We start from the raw sequence: 18759 nt of genomic DNA on the forward strand, positions 1-18759 counted from the left end.
TCCAGGTTGAATATTTCCTCTTGGCCTTTTATAAAAACTAAGAACCTCTGAGATTTTACCCCCACCCCCAATCATCTGTTCCATAGGTTGAATTTTAACAATCTCTTGTTTTCTTTTCAGAGGGTAAGAGGGGCATCTGGTGGAGCTTTACCCAAAAGGAGGAATTCCAAGATTTTTTTAGGTAATGTAAATAATAATCAATAGTGTGCCTGGATTTTCTGTGTGTGTGTGCATGTGCATGTTTGATTTGGAATAATAGGTTGTTTATTGCTCTGCAATTTAAGGATGAGAGGAACCAATTTAACTCGAGATGATCTGTCTCCACTTTGTGTTTACCTGGTGGTGAAGAATGGTTACAGCACTGTTTGTTGGGTTAGTGTTCTGAAGCAATTGTGCCGATAGTGACTGGAGAGAAATTGTGATTCTGTTTCTGGCCTCCTTTTTCACTGCCTTTAAAGAAGAGATAGTTTTTCTTTTTTTAATATTAGTCAAACTACAGGCTTTATTTGTATTTCACTATTTTTTTCTACTAATGAAATAGTATTTCACTATTTTTTTGTTGTTCTAGGATCCCATGTTGTATTTGGTTGTCATGTTTCCTTAATCCTGTCTAATCGGTGATAGTTCCTCAGACTTTTCTTGTCTTTAATAATTGTGACACTTTTGAAGAGTGCTGGCCAGTTGTTTTGTGGACTGTACCTCAATTTGGGTTTATCATGTTACTTCATGATAAGCCTGAGGAAGTACATTTTTGGCAAGAATACCACACAGGTGATGGGCCCTTCTCAGGGCCTGATATCAGGTGGCACATGAAGCTGAGCTGTCTCCACACTGGTGATGTTAACCTTGATTGCTTGGTCAAGTAGTGTCTGCTGGGCTTCTCCACTATGAGATTACTGTATAATTAATAAATATTTTGGGAGTGATACTTGGAGACTATACTAATCCTTGTTTTTCCTTAAAGTTTTTCCTACTAATTTTATCATCCATTAGTGGATCTTGCCTGTAACAGTGGTCACTGTGGTGATCACTGTGGTGTTTGCTTAGTAGTGCTTTTCTGTTTCCCTCATTCAGAAGAGCCAGTTTTGCTCATGCAAATACATACTGGCTTCTATATCATGTACTCATGATCATATTTCTTTTTTTATTTAATTAATTTTTATTGCCATATAGTTGCTCTACAATATTGTGTTAGTTTCTACTGTACAGCAAGCAGAGCAATCATATTTCATATTAAACTTCTGATATGGTTTTCCCAGGAGAAAAAGTGGTTTGATAATTTTTGACCAAGCAAGTTTATATCTCTAAATGCCTAGGATTATTGTTTGGAAGGAATTTCAAAATTGTTTGCATATTGTAATTTCATTTGGTAAAGAAAATTTATACACATATATACATATGTGTGTATGTATGTTTATCTATATGTGTGTACACATGTATGTGTATGTGTATATATCTGTATGTACGTATATGTACGTATATATATATGTATTGTGTACACACATACTCATATACATACATAACTGAGAGTCTAGTAAAGTCTGACAATGTACTCCAAATTGTTAATAGTAACTCTTTCCTGGTGGTGAAATTGAGGTGATTTTAGTTTTCTTTTTTTTGCTTATCTGTATTTAAATTCTTTTTCTGTAATAAAAAGACACATTAATTATTTGACAAGCAAAGCCATTGGAAACAGTCTTGGAGCTGAGTTTCCTTCCCACTTGGATTCTCTGTTACCCTGTGCCGGGCCCACCCTTGCTGTCTTTGCTCTGATTTTCAGCCCATGGTTTTCTTTGTGAGGCTTATCTGCAGTTGGTTTTTCCACACAGGCCAGTCTTTCCGGCTGCTTGTCATGGCTTTGGACCACAACCCAGGTTAACCAACTAGACTCAGAGCAGCTTAGAATGAGCCAGAAAGCTGAAGTGATTGAGTGCATTCTGATGTTTTGGTTATAAGCCTTCGGCTCCCTTGCACAACTAGAGATAATTGACTTCTTTTGAATTAAATGACGTTAGCATGGCATTCTTTTTTTTTTGTGGTATGCGGGCCTCTCACTGTTGTGGCCTCTCCCTTTGCAGAGCACAGGCTACAGACGCGCAGGCCCAGCGGCCATGGCTCACGGGCCTAGCTGCTCTGTGGCATGTGGGATCCTCCCGGACCGGGGCACGAACCCGTGTCCCCTGCATCGGCAGGCAGACTCTCAACCACTGCGCCACCAGGGAAGCCCAGCATGGCATTCTTGAATGTGGAAATAATTGAATATTTTGACCTACATTGTTATTTTTCATTATTTTCTTTGGTTGAATAAAGAAGTTAGCTCACCTCTTATCCTTTAACCTTTGTGTCTGTTTTTTTTTTTAAAATAAATAAGCTGCTTTTCTTTTCTTTTTAATTACTTATTTTTTTGGCTGCGTTAGGTCTCTGTTGCTACCCTCAGCCTTTCTCTATTTGCGGAGAGCGGGGGCTACTCTTTGTTGCAGTGTGTGGGCTTCTCATTGCGGAGGCTTCTCTTGTTGCAGAGCATGGGCCCTAGGTGCACAGGCTTCAGTAGTTGTGGCTCGCAGGCTCAGCAGTTGTGGTTCGCAGGCTCAGCAGTTGTGGTTCGCAGGCTCTAGAGCTCAGGCTCAGTAGTTGCGGCTCACGGGCTTAGTTGCTCCACGGCATGTGGGATCTTCCCAGACCAGGGAATCAAACCCATGTCCCCTGCATTGGCAGGTGGATTCTTAACCACTGCGCCACCAGGGAAGTCCCTAACCTTTGTGTCTTTTACTCAAAAGACCTTGCAGTTTGATTTCTCTAGTGTTCATACTGGTGGTAGCAGATATTGTCAAGTAATTGTTTTAAAAATTAATCCAAAGGTAAGCACTGAGGTTTTGTGCTTCATACTGTGTGGACCCCCTCCATTGCTTCCTGGGAGAACTAGCCCACCCTTTCATTTCAGTTGGACTTTTTCTATAGGCTGCTCTCTGTGTTCTCTCAACATTTCATGTCTTAGAAAGCCACAGGATCTGCTTAAAACTCACAGCCCAGCAAAACTGTTCTATTTGGACTGCACCACCTTTTTTCTCCCGTTGCGGAGCACAGGCTCCGGGCGCGCAGGCTCAGCAGCCGTGGCTCACGGGCCCAGCCGCTCCGCGGCATGCGGGATCCTCCCGGACCGGGGCACAAACCTGCGTCCCCTGCATCGGCAGGCGGACTCCCAACCACTGCGCCACCAGGGAAGCCCTGTACCACTTTTTAAAAAGTTTAAATTTGAATGCCATTGGCCCTCTGGGGCTTGTCCTAGGCCCCAGTTCTCTCTATTGTTTTATACTCAGATGCATCATTAATTTATATTAGTAAGGATTAAGTTTTGCAAGCTCTGATTTATACCCCCTCGTAGCTCCCAGTAGCAGGCACTTTTCTCTTGCCACACTGATCATAGCTCTGTTTTCAAGTTGGTGTGGCCTGTAAATTAATTTCAGTGAAGGACTGTATTAGAACTACCCTGATTTATGTAATTGGAAATGTAAAATATTGGTGAATTTTAACAAGGTAGATGTTTATTTCTCTCATTTCATGTAGAGGAGGTTGGGAAGCAGCAAATCCAGGCTGATGTGATAGCCTCATGTTCATCAGGATATAGGTTCTTCCCATATTTCTACTTTACCTTCTATCCTGTCTGGTAATTTCTAACCTCATGGTCACTTCATGGTCCAAAAATGGCTACTGGGACTCCAGCCATCACATCCCCATTCTGGAAGGCAGGGAAGGCAAAGGGGAAAGGACAAAAAAAAAAAAAAAAACTAATCTCCCAGGGGATTCAACTTCTTTTTGTCAACCTTCTCATAGATCCCCATGCAACACTTTAGTTTACATCTCTCTGGTCAGAACTTGGTCACATGGCTATGCTGTGTGCTGCACAGGAGGCTGGAAAGTAAACTCTCTTAACTGAATGTGTGTTACTAAGGAAGAAAGGGAGGATGAATACTGGGAGGCAGCTAGTAGCCTCTGCCACAGTTTCCTTCCCTAAAAGGGACATTGGGTTGTGTCTTCATGAAGAGGAGGAGAACTCTCTTGTAGCCTCTTTGTTTCTTTGATTACAAAGTACCATTTCATTGCTATTGAAATGTAGTTATGATGACCCTTTATCCCCTTCACAAAAACACATGCAGATGACTAATGCTTTTTCCTGGATAGAGGCTTTTTATCCCCTTTTACTTAATGACTTTGTGACTAATTCCTTTCCATTGGTTCAACAGTGATATTGAAACCATTGAATCATTTAGTTATGAACTTCAGTATTGATTTTATAAGGGAAACTGAGGCCATTAGCTGGTGCTAAATTGCTTACTCAAGTCTCCTGAGCCTCATTCCGCCCCTGCATTCAAGACACTCTTCCTTCTGATTACCTTGATAGTCATCTAAGTGAAACCCCAGTTACGGGATCCTTCCCACAGGTCTAGCTTTTGCTGGTAATTTTTTTTAGAATCAACAATGACAATTCTTGGTAATTTTTGAATCATAGAAATTTTATGCTTCTTTTAGGATTTAGGATTTTAAAAATATTCTTTGAATACATAGCACATGGACAAAGCTTAAAATTGAAAAGTTATAAGAGCTTCCGTAATGAAAAATAAGTTATTCTCTCTCCCTTTCCTGTCTCCCAGCCACTGAGTTACTCTGCCCAGAGACAAATAATATTTTCTGCTTGTACATCCTTATGTGTTGCATATTCTTCCATCAATAGTCTGGACATATACCATGCTTTTAGACTTTTTTCCTGTAGGCCATGGGGAGCCATTAACACTTTGGTTCACAAAACTGTGTCCTGAGGCACTCCGGGTTGCCTCAACTAACTCACCGGTAAATCACAGGATAATTTAACTCTTCAAGGGAACACAGTGATGCTTGAACATTGCATGAGAGATTAGCTTGATGTAGTCTTTCTACTAGAGTATCCTAGTATCCTAGGATACTAGTATCCTAGTATTCAGTGACTTCATCTCTTTGTGAAGATAATTTTTTTAGTGGTTTCTGTGGTAAAAGGCAAGTACCATGTGAAAATAAATGTGGAATGGGAAATAAGGGAGGCAGCGTCTAGTCTGGTTCAAAGAGAAGTTCTGCAGTGCCTCACAGGTATACACGTCCCCGTAGTAAGGAATTACGGTTATTTCAAAGTGAAATACAACATTCATTTCCTTTCAATTTATGTGTATTATGTTTTCAAATGGTTCCTAACTTATTAGAACATAAATACTTAATAAGTTGTTTGGACCGAACTACTAAATAAAAAGAACTATCAGGCATTTCTTTTGGTTTAGAGCCAATTCTTGGTATTGTGCAAGAATTGCTGGGATGCTAAAGTGTGCTGTGAACTGGGAAAGTGTGGGTAGCTCTGCAATAATGTTTTTCAGCTAGAAAGGGACACTATTAGGCTGTTTTTGACAAGAATAATTTACAGCAATATGAAAGAGTGTGAATTTTGGGAGTAGGCTGATAGAAAACTTACTGTTTTATGAGATGGAAGGAGAGAAGGGGGAATGGAAGGGATCTTCAAAGAAATACCCCAGGACTTGTGATGTGATTCTGGCCTAATCTTGTATATTCTATACATTAAAGCTACAAATGTGTGTAGTTTTGTAAAGACCTGCTAATAAATGTAATTAAAAATACCATATCTTTGGTATGTCATAAAAGTGTTAAATGTAAATTGATGACTACTAAGCACCTGCTGTATAAAAAAATAAATAAAACTCAAAAATTCAAAAAAAAAAGTGTTATATGTTCACATTTTTATTGACTCCCCTACCAACCCCCCCAACTTTCACAAACAGGAGTAAATGAGTCAGTTCTTCCTTGTCTGAAGACTGGGATGTCGAAGAGCTACTGCTAAACCTCAGAGAGCTTACATTCCACATTTTTGTCGTTAGCCTTGGCATTCATACCTGATGAAGAACAAGTTGAAAACAGAACATCTCTGGAAAGTTCCAGGAATGGGCCTGTTCAGAAAACTCATCTGCACCTATAATGACCATTTAGGATTGTGGGGTCATATATATGCAGGAGAAACCTTAGCTTTGTCCCTTAGATTCAGAGTGTAGATGACCTCTGCTGACTTTTCCCTAAATTGGATGAAGGTTTTTGGGAAAGATCATGGTCCCCTTACATCCCAGTGAATTAAGAATAAAAATATAAGTAAGCTATAAGTGTAAGGAAGCCCAACAAAGCTCTGCCTTTTTGCACGACAGTAGTCTTGCTTTTTTAAACACACATCAGTTACCAATTAAAAAAAAACAAAACCTCTAACAGCCCTTTGGATGCTCTTGCTTTGCTGTTGTCCTTAAACACGCTGGTATTCTTAACTTCCTAAAGTCTCCTTTCCCAGATGTTTACTGAGTGTGTGGTGTGTGCTGGGCATTGTGCGGGGTCTAGGGATTTAGAAGGTGACTAAGACCCACTTCCTGCACTTAGAGCTTACAATCTAGAAGCATTTGAAGTTCATATCTTCTCCACACTCAGATCACATAGAAGATCCCCCATGATATCCTGGTCCTCCTGAAACTGACTTCAGGATTGCTTTGGAGCTGGGCAACCAAAGGGAAGGGAGGTCACTTGTGCTTTTGTTAGTTGTCAGGAGCGTAGAGAAGAGATGACAGTGATGGCGAGGGTGATGGTAGGGGTAGTGGCAGCTGTCTGTGGAGCCCCTAACACCTACCAGATCCTAACTAGGTACCTTAAAACCATATCTTCTTTAATCCTCTCAACAATCTTAGGGGGTAGATAATATTATCCATAGCCTACTCATGAGGAAAATGAACTTGGAAAGAACTTGCCCAGGCTTCTGTAGCTGGTCAATGTCAGGGTGGGATTTTTTTTTGGCCTTAGTTTATCATTGTTTTTGGCCAGGTAAGATTTGAATTAGCATTAAGTGCAGATGTTTTCTCTGGAAAAAAAGACATTTAGATAATGTGTTATATGAGCTGTGTACACAAAACCAAACGATTTATACTTTGGTTACTTAAAATCATTATACACAATATAATAAAGAAAAATTTAAGAATAAAGTTCATCCATTCACTCTTTTCTTTTCTTTTTTTTTGGCCGTGCTCTGCTGCTTGTGGGATCTTAGTTTCCTGACTAGGGATTGAACCCGTGCCCTCGGCAGTGAAAGTGTGGAGTCCTAACCACTGGACCGCCACGGAATTCCCCATTCATTATTTTCATTTGTTCAGATTTCCTTCGAATTTTTGTCTATGAACATAACTACTACAAAGTTGTCTTTTCAGTGAAGGTGAATTTTGTATTTTTAGCATTAACATGGCATAAACATTTCCATGTTTCTACATAGTCTAAAAAAAAATCATTTAAGTAATATTCTACTGGGTTCAACACCATTCCTTTTTTTTTTTTTTTTAATATCTGGCTGCTCCGGGTCTTAGTTGCGGCATGCAGGGTTTTTAGTTATGGCATTCGAACTCTTGGTTGTGACGTGTGGGATCTAGTTCCCTGACCAGGGATCAAACCTGGGCCCCCTGCACTGGGAGTGTGTAGTCTTAGACACTGGACCACCAGGGAAGTCCCAACATCATTCTCATTGAACACTTAGGTTCTAATTTTTAAAAATTACGGGTATTGGGGCATTCAGATTTTTATAACATAGAATGTCTGTCTTTGAGTCATTTTCTTTAAATAAATGCCTGTAGTTACTTCTTACGCTCTTAGACACTTCTTTAACATTGCTTTTTGTCAAAATAACCTCTTACGGCTATCTAACAATGTTTGTTTATTTTGGCATTTCTGATTCTTATTATTTAGAATCTTTTATCAAAATGTGTAGATTGCATTTTAGCTGTATCTCATTTTCCACTTAAAACTGCTCTCCCTTTGAGAATTTAAGAGCAGAACTGTACATAAAAAGATTCCAGGTTGAGGCATATGACAAGGTAGTAACAGAATCTAGATCCTTTGGTTCTCAGCTGGCTGCTTCATCTAGTAAAATAACTTTCTCATGTTTGTAGACCCCATATTTGTGTACTGGTTTGTGTGTGTGTGTGTGTGTGTGTGTGTGTGTGTGTAGAAGATGGCTCGAGAGCTATTTGTCACCATAGTTCCGAATGTCTAAATATACAAACATGATCTTGGATTCTGGTATCCATGTGAATGCAAGGCTGAAATGTCCATGTAAATATTGTGACAGGACATTTCCTTGAGCCTTTGCCTAACCTTTCCCAGAGATGAGCCAAGTAAAGAGGTGATGACTTGATAGATAACAGGCCAGACTTTCTTTTTTTAAAAATAAATTTATTTATTTTATTTATTTTTATTTTTGGCTGCGTTGGGTCTTTGTTGCTGTGCACAGTCCTCTAGTTGTGGCATGCAGGCTTCTCGTTGGGGTGGCTTCTCTTGTTGTGGAGCACAGGATCTAGGCGCACAGTCTTCAGTAGTTGCAGCACACGGGTTCAGTAGTTGTGGCTCGTGGGCTCTAGAGCACAGGCTCTGTAATGTGGCACATGGGCTTAGTTGCTCTGCAGCATGTGGGATCTTCCTGGACCAGGGCTCGAACCTGTGACCCCTGCATTGGCAGGTGGATTCTTAACCTCTGTGCCACCAGGGAAGCCCAGGCCAGACTTTCTTACGGAAAATTCTCCACCGCCTGAGGACAACAGGACCACTTATATCATGGGGTTTCCCCCTCTGGCTTACTATGCAGTATTTCCACAACTCTTAGCAGAGAGGGAGAGGATGGGGGAGATAGAGACAGAGGGAGGGAAATTGAGATTTTATTTTAAAATAATTGTTTCAATTTATTGACAACTTGTTATGTGCCAGGTCTCTTGTTTACAATTTCTTATTTATTCTCCATATAAACTGTGTGAGATAAGTGTTATCTCCATTCTACAAATGAGGCCTGTGACTTGCCTGAAGAAATGTTAAACTTTGGACCCGGAGTTGAACCTAGGTTTATCTATTCTCAAACCCATGTGCTTTCTTCTGTTGTGTTGTAAGAAACATTCCAACCCATTCTTGTGAAATCAGGAGTCAGGTACCCAACAAATCATAATGACCAGGCTATTCCTTTAAACATCTCTAAGAATTGAACATCTAGCACAAATGTCTATTTTAACTGTAAAGCTTTATGATATGACTTAGTCTTCTTTATACATCTGTCCCTTGAAGATAAGTGTGTATAACTTAGGAAGGATGGAAAGGCCTCCTATTCCTGGCTTGGGGCAGATGGATGGCTGAATTATAAATGCTGCACCCTTGGTTTGTCAGCCCTTGGATATCTGGCTTTCCCAGTGAGTGCTGCCTTGGTGTGGAATATTCTTTCTTCACTTCTTGTTCTTTGTTTTTGTTTTCTCCTCAGATCTAGATACTGATGACGATTTAAATAGCGACGATTATGAATATGAAGATGAAGCCAAACTTGTTATATTCCCAGACCACTATGAAATAGCACTACCAAATATTGAGGAGTTACCAGCCCTGGTCAGTGAGTGTGCACGGCTGCTAGCTAGATGCGCGTGACTCTCTGTGTCAGGTGTGTGTGCGTGTGCGGTGTGTGTGGCTGGGCGGTGGGGAAGGTGGGGTGAGTGAGAGAGGAGGTGAAGAAGGAAGAGGAATAGAAGCAGATCGCTTCTCCTCCGTGAAGAGAGCCTCGCAGGGTTCCCTTTCAGTAACACTGGGCCGTATACCCTCCACTGCCTGTTACTTCCAGTGCTGTTTGGGCTTCACTGCTTACTGGCCGGCCTGCTCCAGGTGGGCTGGCGTCTTCCCACCTGTGAATCACAGGCTGGTGCTTAGATTTTCCAGTTGTGCCCCCGAGATGTGCAGGGACTGCTGGAGAGGGTCTGCCTTCTGATCAGAGGGACGCCTAAAATTTTTATCTCTTCTGAATGTTGGCCTTCCATGTAAAATTTTGTTTGGGAAACATAAAAGAGTTCCACTGAGAAACAACAGCAACACGATTATGAAAATAACCAAATATTTACAAATCACAGGTCTCCAGGAGCTCTGTGATAATGTGTTCCTTGGAGGGTGAAGACTGCTTTCTAGATTTTAGAATTTAGGTTTAGTGGTGAGTTCTTTTCCCTTTCCTTCCCTTCTTTTTTGTGGAGCAACTTTTATCTTCCTGAACAACTTAAAGCTGGTGGCGGTGGTGTAAGGAAGTCAGGCTCCGTTTTACTTTGATTCTCGAATCCTATGGGGACCCAGACCATTTTCCTGCTCTTCCCTCATTTCCTGTATTGTCTCCACCACTCCATCCTTTCCTATGTTCCCTTTCCTTTCTTTTCCTCTTTTCTACTCGGTGGCATCCTGACTTCTCCGAGACTGGCTGCAGATAGCAGAATTAGACATTCCAGTTCATTTTTTCCCCTCCTCAAGCTTTGCTAGAACCAAAGCCAGGTCTTTAGGTCCCTGATTCTTTCAGATGCTGTGTGACTCTGTCTACAGTCCCCTGCTCATGTGCCCCTGCCAAGAGGGGACGTTTGTGCTTGGGATTCCCATGTCATTAGGGACCAGGTTGCCACCATTCAGCCTCTTTTGCCTCTGATCTACTTGATACCCAAACATAAGACCATAGAAGTGAAAAATTTGTGTATTAAGCTATTGTAGCTCTTTCCTCTAATTGTTTGATATAGCATATCTTTTTTAGTACCAAAAGCATACGTTTTAGCAATGTGTACAGAATTAAATTACCTCTGCTTTTTCCAGTTCCGTGTCACTCATGTGGCTGTGATCAAGGGCAAAATATATGATGGACAAAATGGTCTTACCCCGTGCCATTACTTGATATTATATACTAAAGCTTATATCTGTACACAATTGACAGTTCTCACTGCCCTTGTTTAATATAACTTTTTTGGTGTGTGTGTGGTACGCGGGCCTCTCACTGTTGTGGCCTCTCCCGTTGCGGAGCACAGGCTCCGGACGCACAGGCTCAGCGGCCATGGCTCACGGGCTCAGCCAGCCGCTCTGCAGCATGTGGGATCTTCCCGGACCGGGGCACGAACCCGTGTCCCCTGCATCGGCAGGTGGACTCTCAACCACTGCGCCACCAGGGAAGCCCTTAATATAACTCTTGAGTCTGCTGTCAAAAAAGAAGCAGCACATTGTGAATGAATGTCATGAGAAATGATTTTTCTCACTCCCTTATGAAGAAAAAGTCGTTATATGAGAAAAGTTAATGAGAGCCTTTAAGTACTTTTCATTATTCCTATACTTAGAACATAATCCTAAGTGTGAACACTTTTATAGAAAAGTGAAGTGTCATAGAAATCCATATCCAGCAATATATATTATAATTTTTAATACAGTCTTTTAGAATTAAGAGGTACTTTAAGAATGAAAAAAAGAGAGAATTGTTTGGAAGTTGAGGTGGGAGATAGAAGGAAAAGCCTGATTTATCTGATGGTAACTGGTAAGATTTATCTATATAACAGATGCTAGTTACTCTAATTTCTTTTCATGCTTTTGCTACATTTTTGGTGTTTGATAATTCTCTTTTTCAGCTTTTAAATAACAAAAATTATTGAACTCAACCCAACCAGGTGACTCTTCGTCATCTCTTGAGTTTCTCAGCACAAAAAAAAGAAATCAGTTTCAAATAGGTACTCTGTAGATTCTACCAGAAAGTTAAACTACCTCTTAGTGTTACAGGGGTCACAGAGACATAGTGTTTGAGACTCAGTAGGGATCTTAGAGCCTGAAATCTAATGCCTCATTTTAGAGTCAGTAACTCAAGCCTTGGTGTGCTTGTAATTGGTTAGCAACTAGCTCCCTGGGGGCAAAGCCCTGGGTTGTAATGTTTGCTGATTTCCATGGTGTAAATACTCCCATTTCAGGCTAACATGTCACCGAATGCAGTGTTGGGAAGAGATGTGTAGTAGAACACTCTCACATAGAGTTTTCACCATTCGCGTAACGTGGATGTAAGTGACCTCAAGAGCATATAGATTAGTTATTAAGATAGAGTAACACAACTAGGAAGGGAAGAGTTTTGAGTATTTGTTACCTTTTAAAAATATATTTAATTGTGAGCTTATAGAATTTAATTTTTAATAATGGCTGTGTTTAACAACCCTCTTGCAGAATTTCTTAAAATTTAACAAGTCTGTAAGCCAGTTTGAGCCAATTCCAGAACACCCCTGTACTTGAGATAATTCACAGTATAATTATAGGATAATGGATCCTGACCTTCATCTATGATCCATAAAAAGGGCCTCTAAGTGATTTTAGGTGGTATTCTGAAAACACTAGGTCAGTGTTTTATAACGTCCTAGACGATTAAGGAAATTTTGTTGAGTGTCACCAGGAAGGATATTCAAAGAAAAGAGAGAATATTATATTCTTATTATCACTGTGCATTGCAAACTAGAACACTTAAAAAAGACCTAATAGGGTGGAGAAGATTCAGAGGAGGACAGGGAAGGGATCGAGGTAGTCAGTGAAACAACAAAGAGGTTGTAACAGACCAGACTGAAAAGATTAGGATGCGTAGCCAGAAGTGCTAAGGCAGCATGGCCCAAACCCATAAAATCAGGAAGGGGCTCAGGGTGAACTCAGCCTTGTTTTCTAGGGGCATTACTGGAAGGGCGTGGGAGATGAATGGGAATATTTTTTAAAAGGTTTAGAGAAGGGCAAGATAGAAGGGGGAATTAAGAGGTACAAACTACTAGGTATAAAATAAATAAAATACAAGGATATAATGTATATATCCTTGTATATACATACAGGGAATATAACCAATATTTTATAATAACTCTAAATGGAATATAAGCTATAAAAATATCAGATTACTATGTTGTACACCTGAAACTAATATAACATTGTAAATCAAGTAAAAAACTTCTATCAAATAAACACCCCCCCCCAAAAAAAAGAGGTTTAAATATATTTATGAATTGCCTGATTGCCTTATCTGTAATGGAGTATAAGCTTTTTGAGGGCAGGGACCTTTTACTTTTCCTGACTGTGGGTAGCCCAGTGTAGTCAATTGGTAGTGTTTAGTATAACCTTGGAGAGTTTTAAGCTGGAGAAGGATGGGATCTAATGTTCACAGCAGATCACTGGCTGCCAGGCAGAGAAGAGGGAGCAAGAGTAGGAGAAAGGAGATCGTAAGGAGGCTGCTGTGTGGCCATTCGGGTGAGCTGGGACGATGGCTGAACAAGGATGGGTATGGCCGAAATCAAGAAGAGATAGACTGCAAGTAGATTTTGGATGTAGGACTGATAGGAATTGCTCAGGGCCTGGGTGGGGGTGGGAGTGGGGTGGCAGCTGAGGGAACTTCCTCCATTGTCTCTATTTTTTTTTTTCCTTGTAGCTTATTTTATTTTATTGGAGTATAGTTGCTTTACAGTGTTCTGTTAGTTTCTGCTGGACAGCAAAGTGAATCAGTTATACGTGTATATATATCAACTCCTTTTTAGATTTCCTTCCCATTTAGGTCACCACAGAGCATGTCTCTTAATCCATTCTGGGATCCGTTGTCAGTGCTACCCAGAGGAAAATATTCTGTATGAAGTTCAGCTAAATGTACAGGATGCTAGTGATGTAGAATACAGATTTTTGTTAAAAATTGTTTTTCAGACAATTCAGTGGCTTTTAGTATATTCAGAGTTGGGCATCCGTCACAACTATCTCATTTCCCTCTAGTCTCTGGCAATCATTAATGTACTTTCTGTCTCTGTGGATTTGCCTATTCTGGACATTCCATACAAAAGGAATCATACAATACATGGTTCTTTGTGGGTGGCTTTTTTTTTTTACTTAGCATATATTTTCAAGATCCATCCATGTTGTAGCATGTATCACTGCTTCATTCCTTTTTATTGCTGAATAACATTTCATTGTATCAAAATACAATACTTTATCCATTTATCATTAATGGGCATTTGGGTCATTTCTACTTTGGGCTTTTATAAATAATGCTTCTAGGAACATTGATGTATAAGTTTTTGCGTGGACACGTATTTCTATTTATCTTGGGTGTATACCTGGGATTGGAATTGCTGGGTCATATGGTAACTGTTTAACCATTTGAGGACCTGCCAAATTATTTTCCAAAGTGGCTGCACCATTTTACATTCTCATCAGAATATGTTTTTAAAGACAGTTAGAAATAGCTTATAGCATTAAGCAAGTAGCGAATGTGGCGAGAGGCATATATCCAGAATCAGTGGGGTTTGGGAGAAAGCAGAGAGTCCGCCCTCCCCCGTGGTCAGTTGGTGCCAAGCCAGACATCACAGATTTGCTCATGATGTGGGCTGATCTGACACAGAGACAGCCAGGCATGTCCCCATACAGTGTCACATTTGCACTAGATTAAGAAATGGAGCCATGTTGCTTGCATTTCATTCAAGTGCCCTTGACCATATATCATTGTGTGATGAGTTGAGGATATCAGTTGTCTGGGTGTATAGTTGTTAGGAGTACAACACACCACTTAGGTAAATCCTAGGCATTCCTGTTGCTAATTTCACCCTTGTAAATTGTTCACCTTATACTTTTCACTCCACTTGCTAAGAGGCAGCAATTGTTAAATCTGACTCTTATGCTTGGGTTTACAAACTGGATTTGGTTCTTTGCTATCTTGTGTCATTGTTACTATTGCAAACTCCAGGCCAGGATAAAACCTAGCTAGACCCAGGGAGAATGTTCTGGAATCAGGAAACTAGCATCTTGCTCTTGTGGTAACTGTGCTATTTGAATTCTCTTGAATTAAGCTGTATTTATTAATAAACTTTACAATTCATTTTATAGAAGTTGCTGTTCTCTCAAGCTGTTTTAATATATCACATCTGTATTTGTCTTACAGGTAACAATTGCTTGTGATGCAGTTCTCAGCTCAAAATCTCCATACAGAAAGCAGGACCCAGATACGTGGGAAAATGAATTGCCAGTGTCCAAATATGCAAATAAACTCACCCAGTTAGACAACGGAGTCAGGATTCCTCCAAGGTGAGGGTCAGACAGCAAAATGGAACTTTCCGCTCCAAAACGGGCCAAAGGAATATTTATTTTTCTACCTCTTCACTGAATTAGCAATTATATATTTTCTTATACCTTTTATTAAAAATAAGCTTGGGACTTCCCTGGTGACACAGTGGTTAAGAATCCGCCTGCCAATGCAGGGGTCATGGGTTTGAGCCCTGGTCCGGGAAGATCCCACACGCCATGGAGCAACTAAGCTCGTGCACCACAGCTACTGAGCCTGCGCTCTAGAGCCCTCGAGCCACAACTACTGAAGCCCGCGTGCCTAGAGCCCATGCTCTGCAACAAGAGAAGCCACCGCGATGAGAAGCCCACGCACCGCAACGAAGAGTAGACCCTGCTCGCCGCAACTAGAGGAAGCCCGCACACAGCAACGAAGACCCAACACAGCCCCCAAATAATTAATTAATTAATTTAAAATTAATTATTTTTTAGAAAGCTCAAAACTTCTCTTCTAGAATTATCTCTACCTTTGTAGTAGACGCTGACCATGGCCAGCCCCTGCCCTGGAGCCCATCCCCACCCTAAGGCCTCCGGTTGTGAGCACCTACAGCTCCTCGCTTGAGGGCTTTCTCTGCCTGCCCAAGCCAGGTAGGCCAGTGCACCGGACAGTCAGAAACGCTGCAGAGCCGTGCTCCTGGAACAGCCCTCAGCCAGTGACTGTGGAGTGGAGGGATGAACACCCTAGATCCCTATGCTCAGGTGGGGTCACTGTCTCCTAGAGTTCCCCAGCTGGACCGAGCCCCAGTGGCCCATGGGGTCATCTGCTTGTTCACAGTCCCTGAACTGGCTTCCTGCGCTTTCAGTCTCTCTTCCCTCACTCCCCTAGGGTGCTTCCTGGGATAGCCTCCCAAATGAGCCATTTGCATTCCAATCTTTGTCTCAGAGTCTGCTTCTAGGGCACCCAACTTACAAAGACGGACAGTAGTCTTTGGTTGTCACATTTTGGCTGGAATGCTCTTTAGGCTCCTTTTGTACCTCCTGTAATCGGATACCAGTGTTTCCAGAGGCAGGTGCTGGAGTGAAAGAGCAGGTAGGTTAGGAATGTGTCCCTTCTGGTTGAACCCTGACTGTACTGCATTCCTGTTCTGTGTGGTCTTAGGGAAGGCATGGTACCTCGGGGCTTTTTCTCCCTTTGATAGTGGGGATGGTACTAATGCTGAAGAGTGTATATTAGAACTAAATGATAAAACTTCTGTAAAGCCCCTGGCACATACCTGACATTCAACCTTCAGTTAAGTTGTTTTCCTTTCTACTTAATTTAGATTGTCAGTGTAGTAGGATTTTGTTTAAACCAGTCTTACTGCTTGTGGCTAATGCTTTGGAACTTCAGATGTTTACACACATGGGATCTTTAATGTGTTAAGCTTACATGGGATCTTTAATGTTTTAAGCTTACCTTACTCTCATGTAAGGAGTTTTAGGGAAATGACCTTCCCTTCTACCCTCAGGTTCTGTGTCTTTTCTAAAGTAAAAGGACCATCTCGAAGGAACTGGGAGGAGCTGGCCCCCATTTGGGAGGCCGGCAGGTTACTGAGTGGCCCTGCTGCTCTAGAATGGATCTCTGTTAGTCCGCTGACGGTCTCATGTGACTGCCCCAGCTGCCCCCAGCTTGAGACACTCCATTTTTTTCTTAGATGTTCATTTTCTAATCACGCCTTGTACTCTGGCTGCGCTAACTGTTGTCTGATGATTTTACAGTGGTTGGAAGTGTGCCCGGTGTGACCTGCGAGAAAACCTCTGGTTGAATCTGACCGACGGCTCTGTGCTGTGTGGGAAGTGGTTCTTTGACAGCTCCGGGGGCAACGGGCATGCGCTGGAGCATTACAGAGACCTGGGCTACCCTCTGGCTGTGAAACTGGGAACCATCACTCCTGACGGGGCAGGTGGGTGTGCCTTTACCAACTTGGGAACTTACCGTGGCTCCCTCTTAGATTTAACCAGTGCCTTAATCTCTGGGGTTGGAGGGCCTACGTTCTGGACTCAGCCCGGGTTCGAATCGTCATTCTGCCTCTTGTTAGCTGTGAGATCTTGGGTGAGTTTTCAAATCCTTCTAAGCCTCAGGTTCCTCATCTTGAGGATAATCACAGTACCTCCCTCATAGGTTTGTTAAGGTGCATAAGCATTTAGCCCAGTGCATACCGTAAGGTCGTGATAAAAGTTTGCTGCTTTTGTTAGTATCTTTCTGAACATCTCTTAGCTAAGAGGACAGAAGCAGGGACCAGGACTTGTGAAGTGAGTGTGCATAATCAAACCCACCATTAGAATAGTAGGGGGATGGCCTAGAATTCATTATGGGGGTTAGTATCATTTTAGGTACAAATGGATTCATTATGGAGAAGATGGGTTTTAAAGATACTGTGTGTTCAGAGCCCCTGACATCGGCAGGCAGTGATGGCGTCCAGTGCAGCAAAGGGTTAGAAGTGGTTTCTACTTGTACTGTCAGCTTCAGAACTGGTCTTCTTCGTGCTCTCACACTGTATGTTAGCTTTTGGCTATGTTTGTACAGTTAATTCCTTCTATCATTTGGTGAGGGAAAAGGGAAATTACATCAGGGTTAATAATGAGAAACTTAAATACTGAGCAGTGGCCGTAAGAACCCATCATCTCTGCATCACTGAAAACACTTATGAAGCATAGAGCTGCACCCACACCCAGGTCAGTTTCTCCGTCTGTCCAGGTTTTAATCTTTATTTCTTATTTATTTTAAGGTAAGATGATTTTTTTAGGAAAAATATAAAGACATTTGGCTTTTCTTCTCTGTATCTTTCTCTGACTGAATTAACCAGCCTCAAAGTTAATTAGTGAGGATGTTTTCACTGAATGTGGTACACTCTTTGTCAGCCATGCCCTCTCCATCAAACTGGTTTCATTTATCTATTTTATAATTGAGGGCTGGCAGTTAGGTCATGTCAAGATTCTTTTGATTCACCTTTTGGGTAAACTTCCAAAGTTTAGTGGACTTCTTTTAACTCATTAGAGAAAAGTAGCTGCAAGAGTCTCAGGTGCTGGTGCCAGACATTTTCCCCTCAAATAAATAAGCCGCTACACAGGCCAGGTTGAATCCTAAGCCTTCCAGGATCTGAAGAGGAAATTCAGGACATGCAGTTGGATTCAGGGTTACAAGAAAGTGCTTACAGGTCATTGCTCTGTTGAATGACTGCTGTATATGGTAACCATCATTGTTCTTGTAGGGCCTATAGAGAGAAAGAAGAGTTTGTAATGTAGGCATTCTATTAGGTACAATTGCAAGGGGAGGATAATTCAGATGTTTCTACTTTTAGTGCTATCTTGTGCAGAGCCTTTTTAAAAAATTGGAGTACAGTTGATTTACATACAGTGTTGTGTTAGTTTCAGGTATACAGCAAAATGATTCAGTTATACATATGTATATTCTTTTTCAGATCCTTTTCTATTATAGGTTATTACAAGATATTGAATATAGTTCTCTGTGCTATATAGTAGGTCCTTGTTGTTTATCTATTTTATATATAGTAGCGTGTATCTGTTAATCCCAAACTTCTAAATTATCCCCCTCCCTGTTTTCCCTTTGGTAACCATGTTTGTTTTCTATGTCTATGAGTCTGTTTCTGTTTTGTAAATAAGTTCATTTGTATCATCTTTTAAGTTTCCTCCTATAAGTGATGTCATATGATATTTGTCTTTCTCTGACTTACTTCACATAGTATGATAATCTCTAACTCCATCCATGTTACTGCAAATGGCAATATTTTATTCTTTTTCATGGCTGAGTAATATTATGTAGTGTTTTGATAAGACCAG

General features: G+C 41.2%; 1 protein-coding gene across 4 annotated transcripts in view; it reads left to right on the plus strand.

Annotated features, from left to right (window-relative positions):
* Positions 1-18759, plus strand: part of USP13 (ubiquitin specific peptidase 13) — a 122265-nt gene that overhangs the window by 29929 nt on the left and 73577 nt on the right. For all 4 annotated transcript variants that reach the window (XM_059064577.2, XM_067034061.1, XM_067034060.1 and 1 more), the window contains 4 exons: positions 121-181; positions 9350-9471; positions 14801-14943; positions 16678-16862. In XM_059064577.2, the coding sequence (XP_058920560.1) occupies positions 121-181; positions 9350-9471; positions 14801-14943; positions 16678-16862 (511 nt within the window). The remainder of the gene's footprint in view (positions 1-120; positions 182-9349; positions 9472-14800; positions 14944-16677; positions 16863-18759) is intronic.

Source organism: Kogia breviceps, chromosome 5 (genome assembly GCF_026419965.1).
Source record: "Kogia breviceps isolate mKogBre1 chromosome 5, mKogBre1 haplotype 1, whole genome shotgun sequence".
Classification (NCBI taxonomy): Eukaryota; Metazoa; Chordata; class Mammalia; order Artiodactyla; family Physeteridae; genus Kogia; species Kogia breviceps.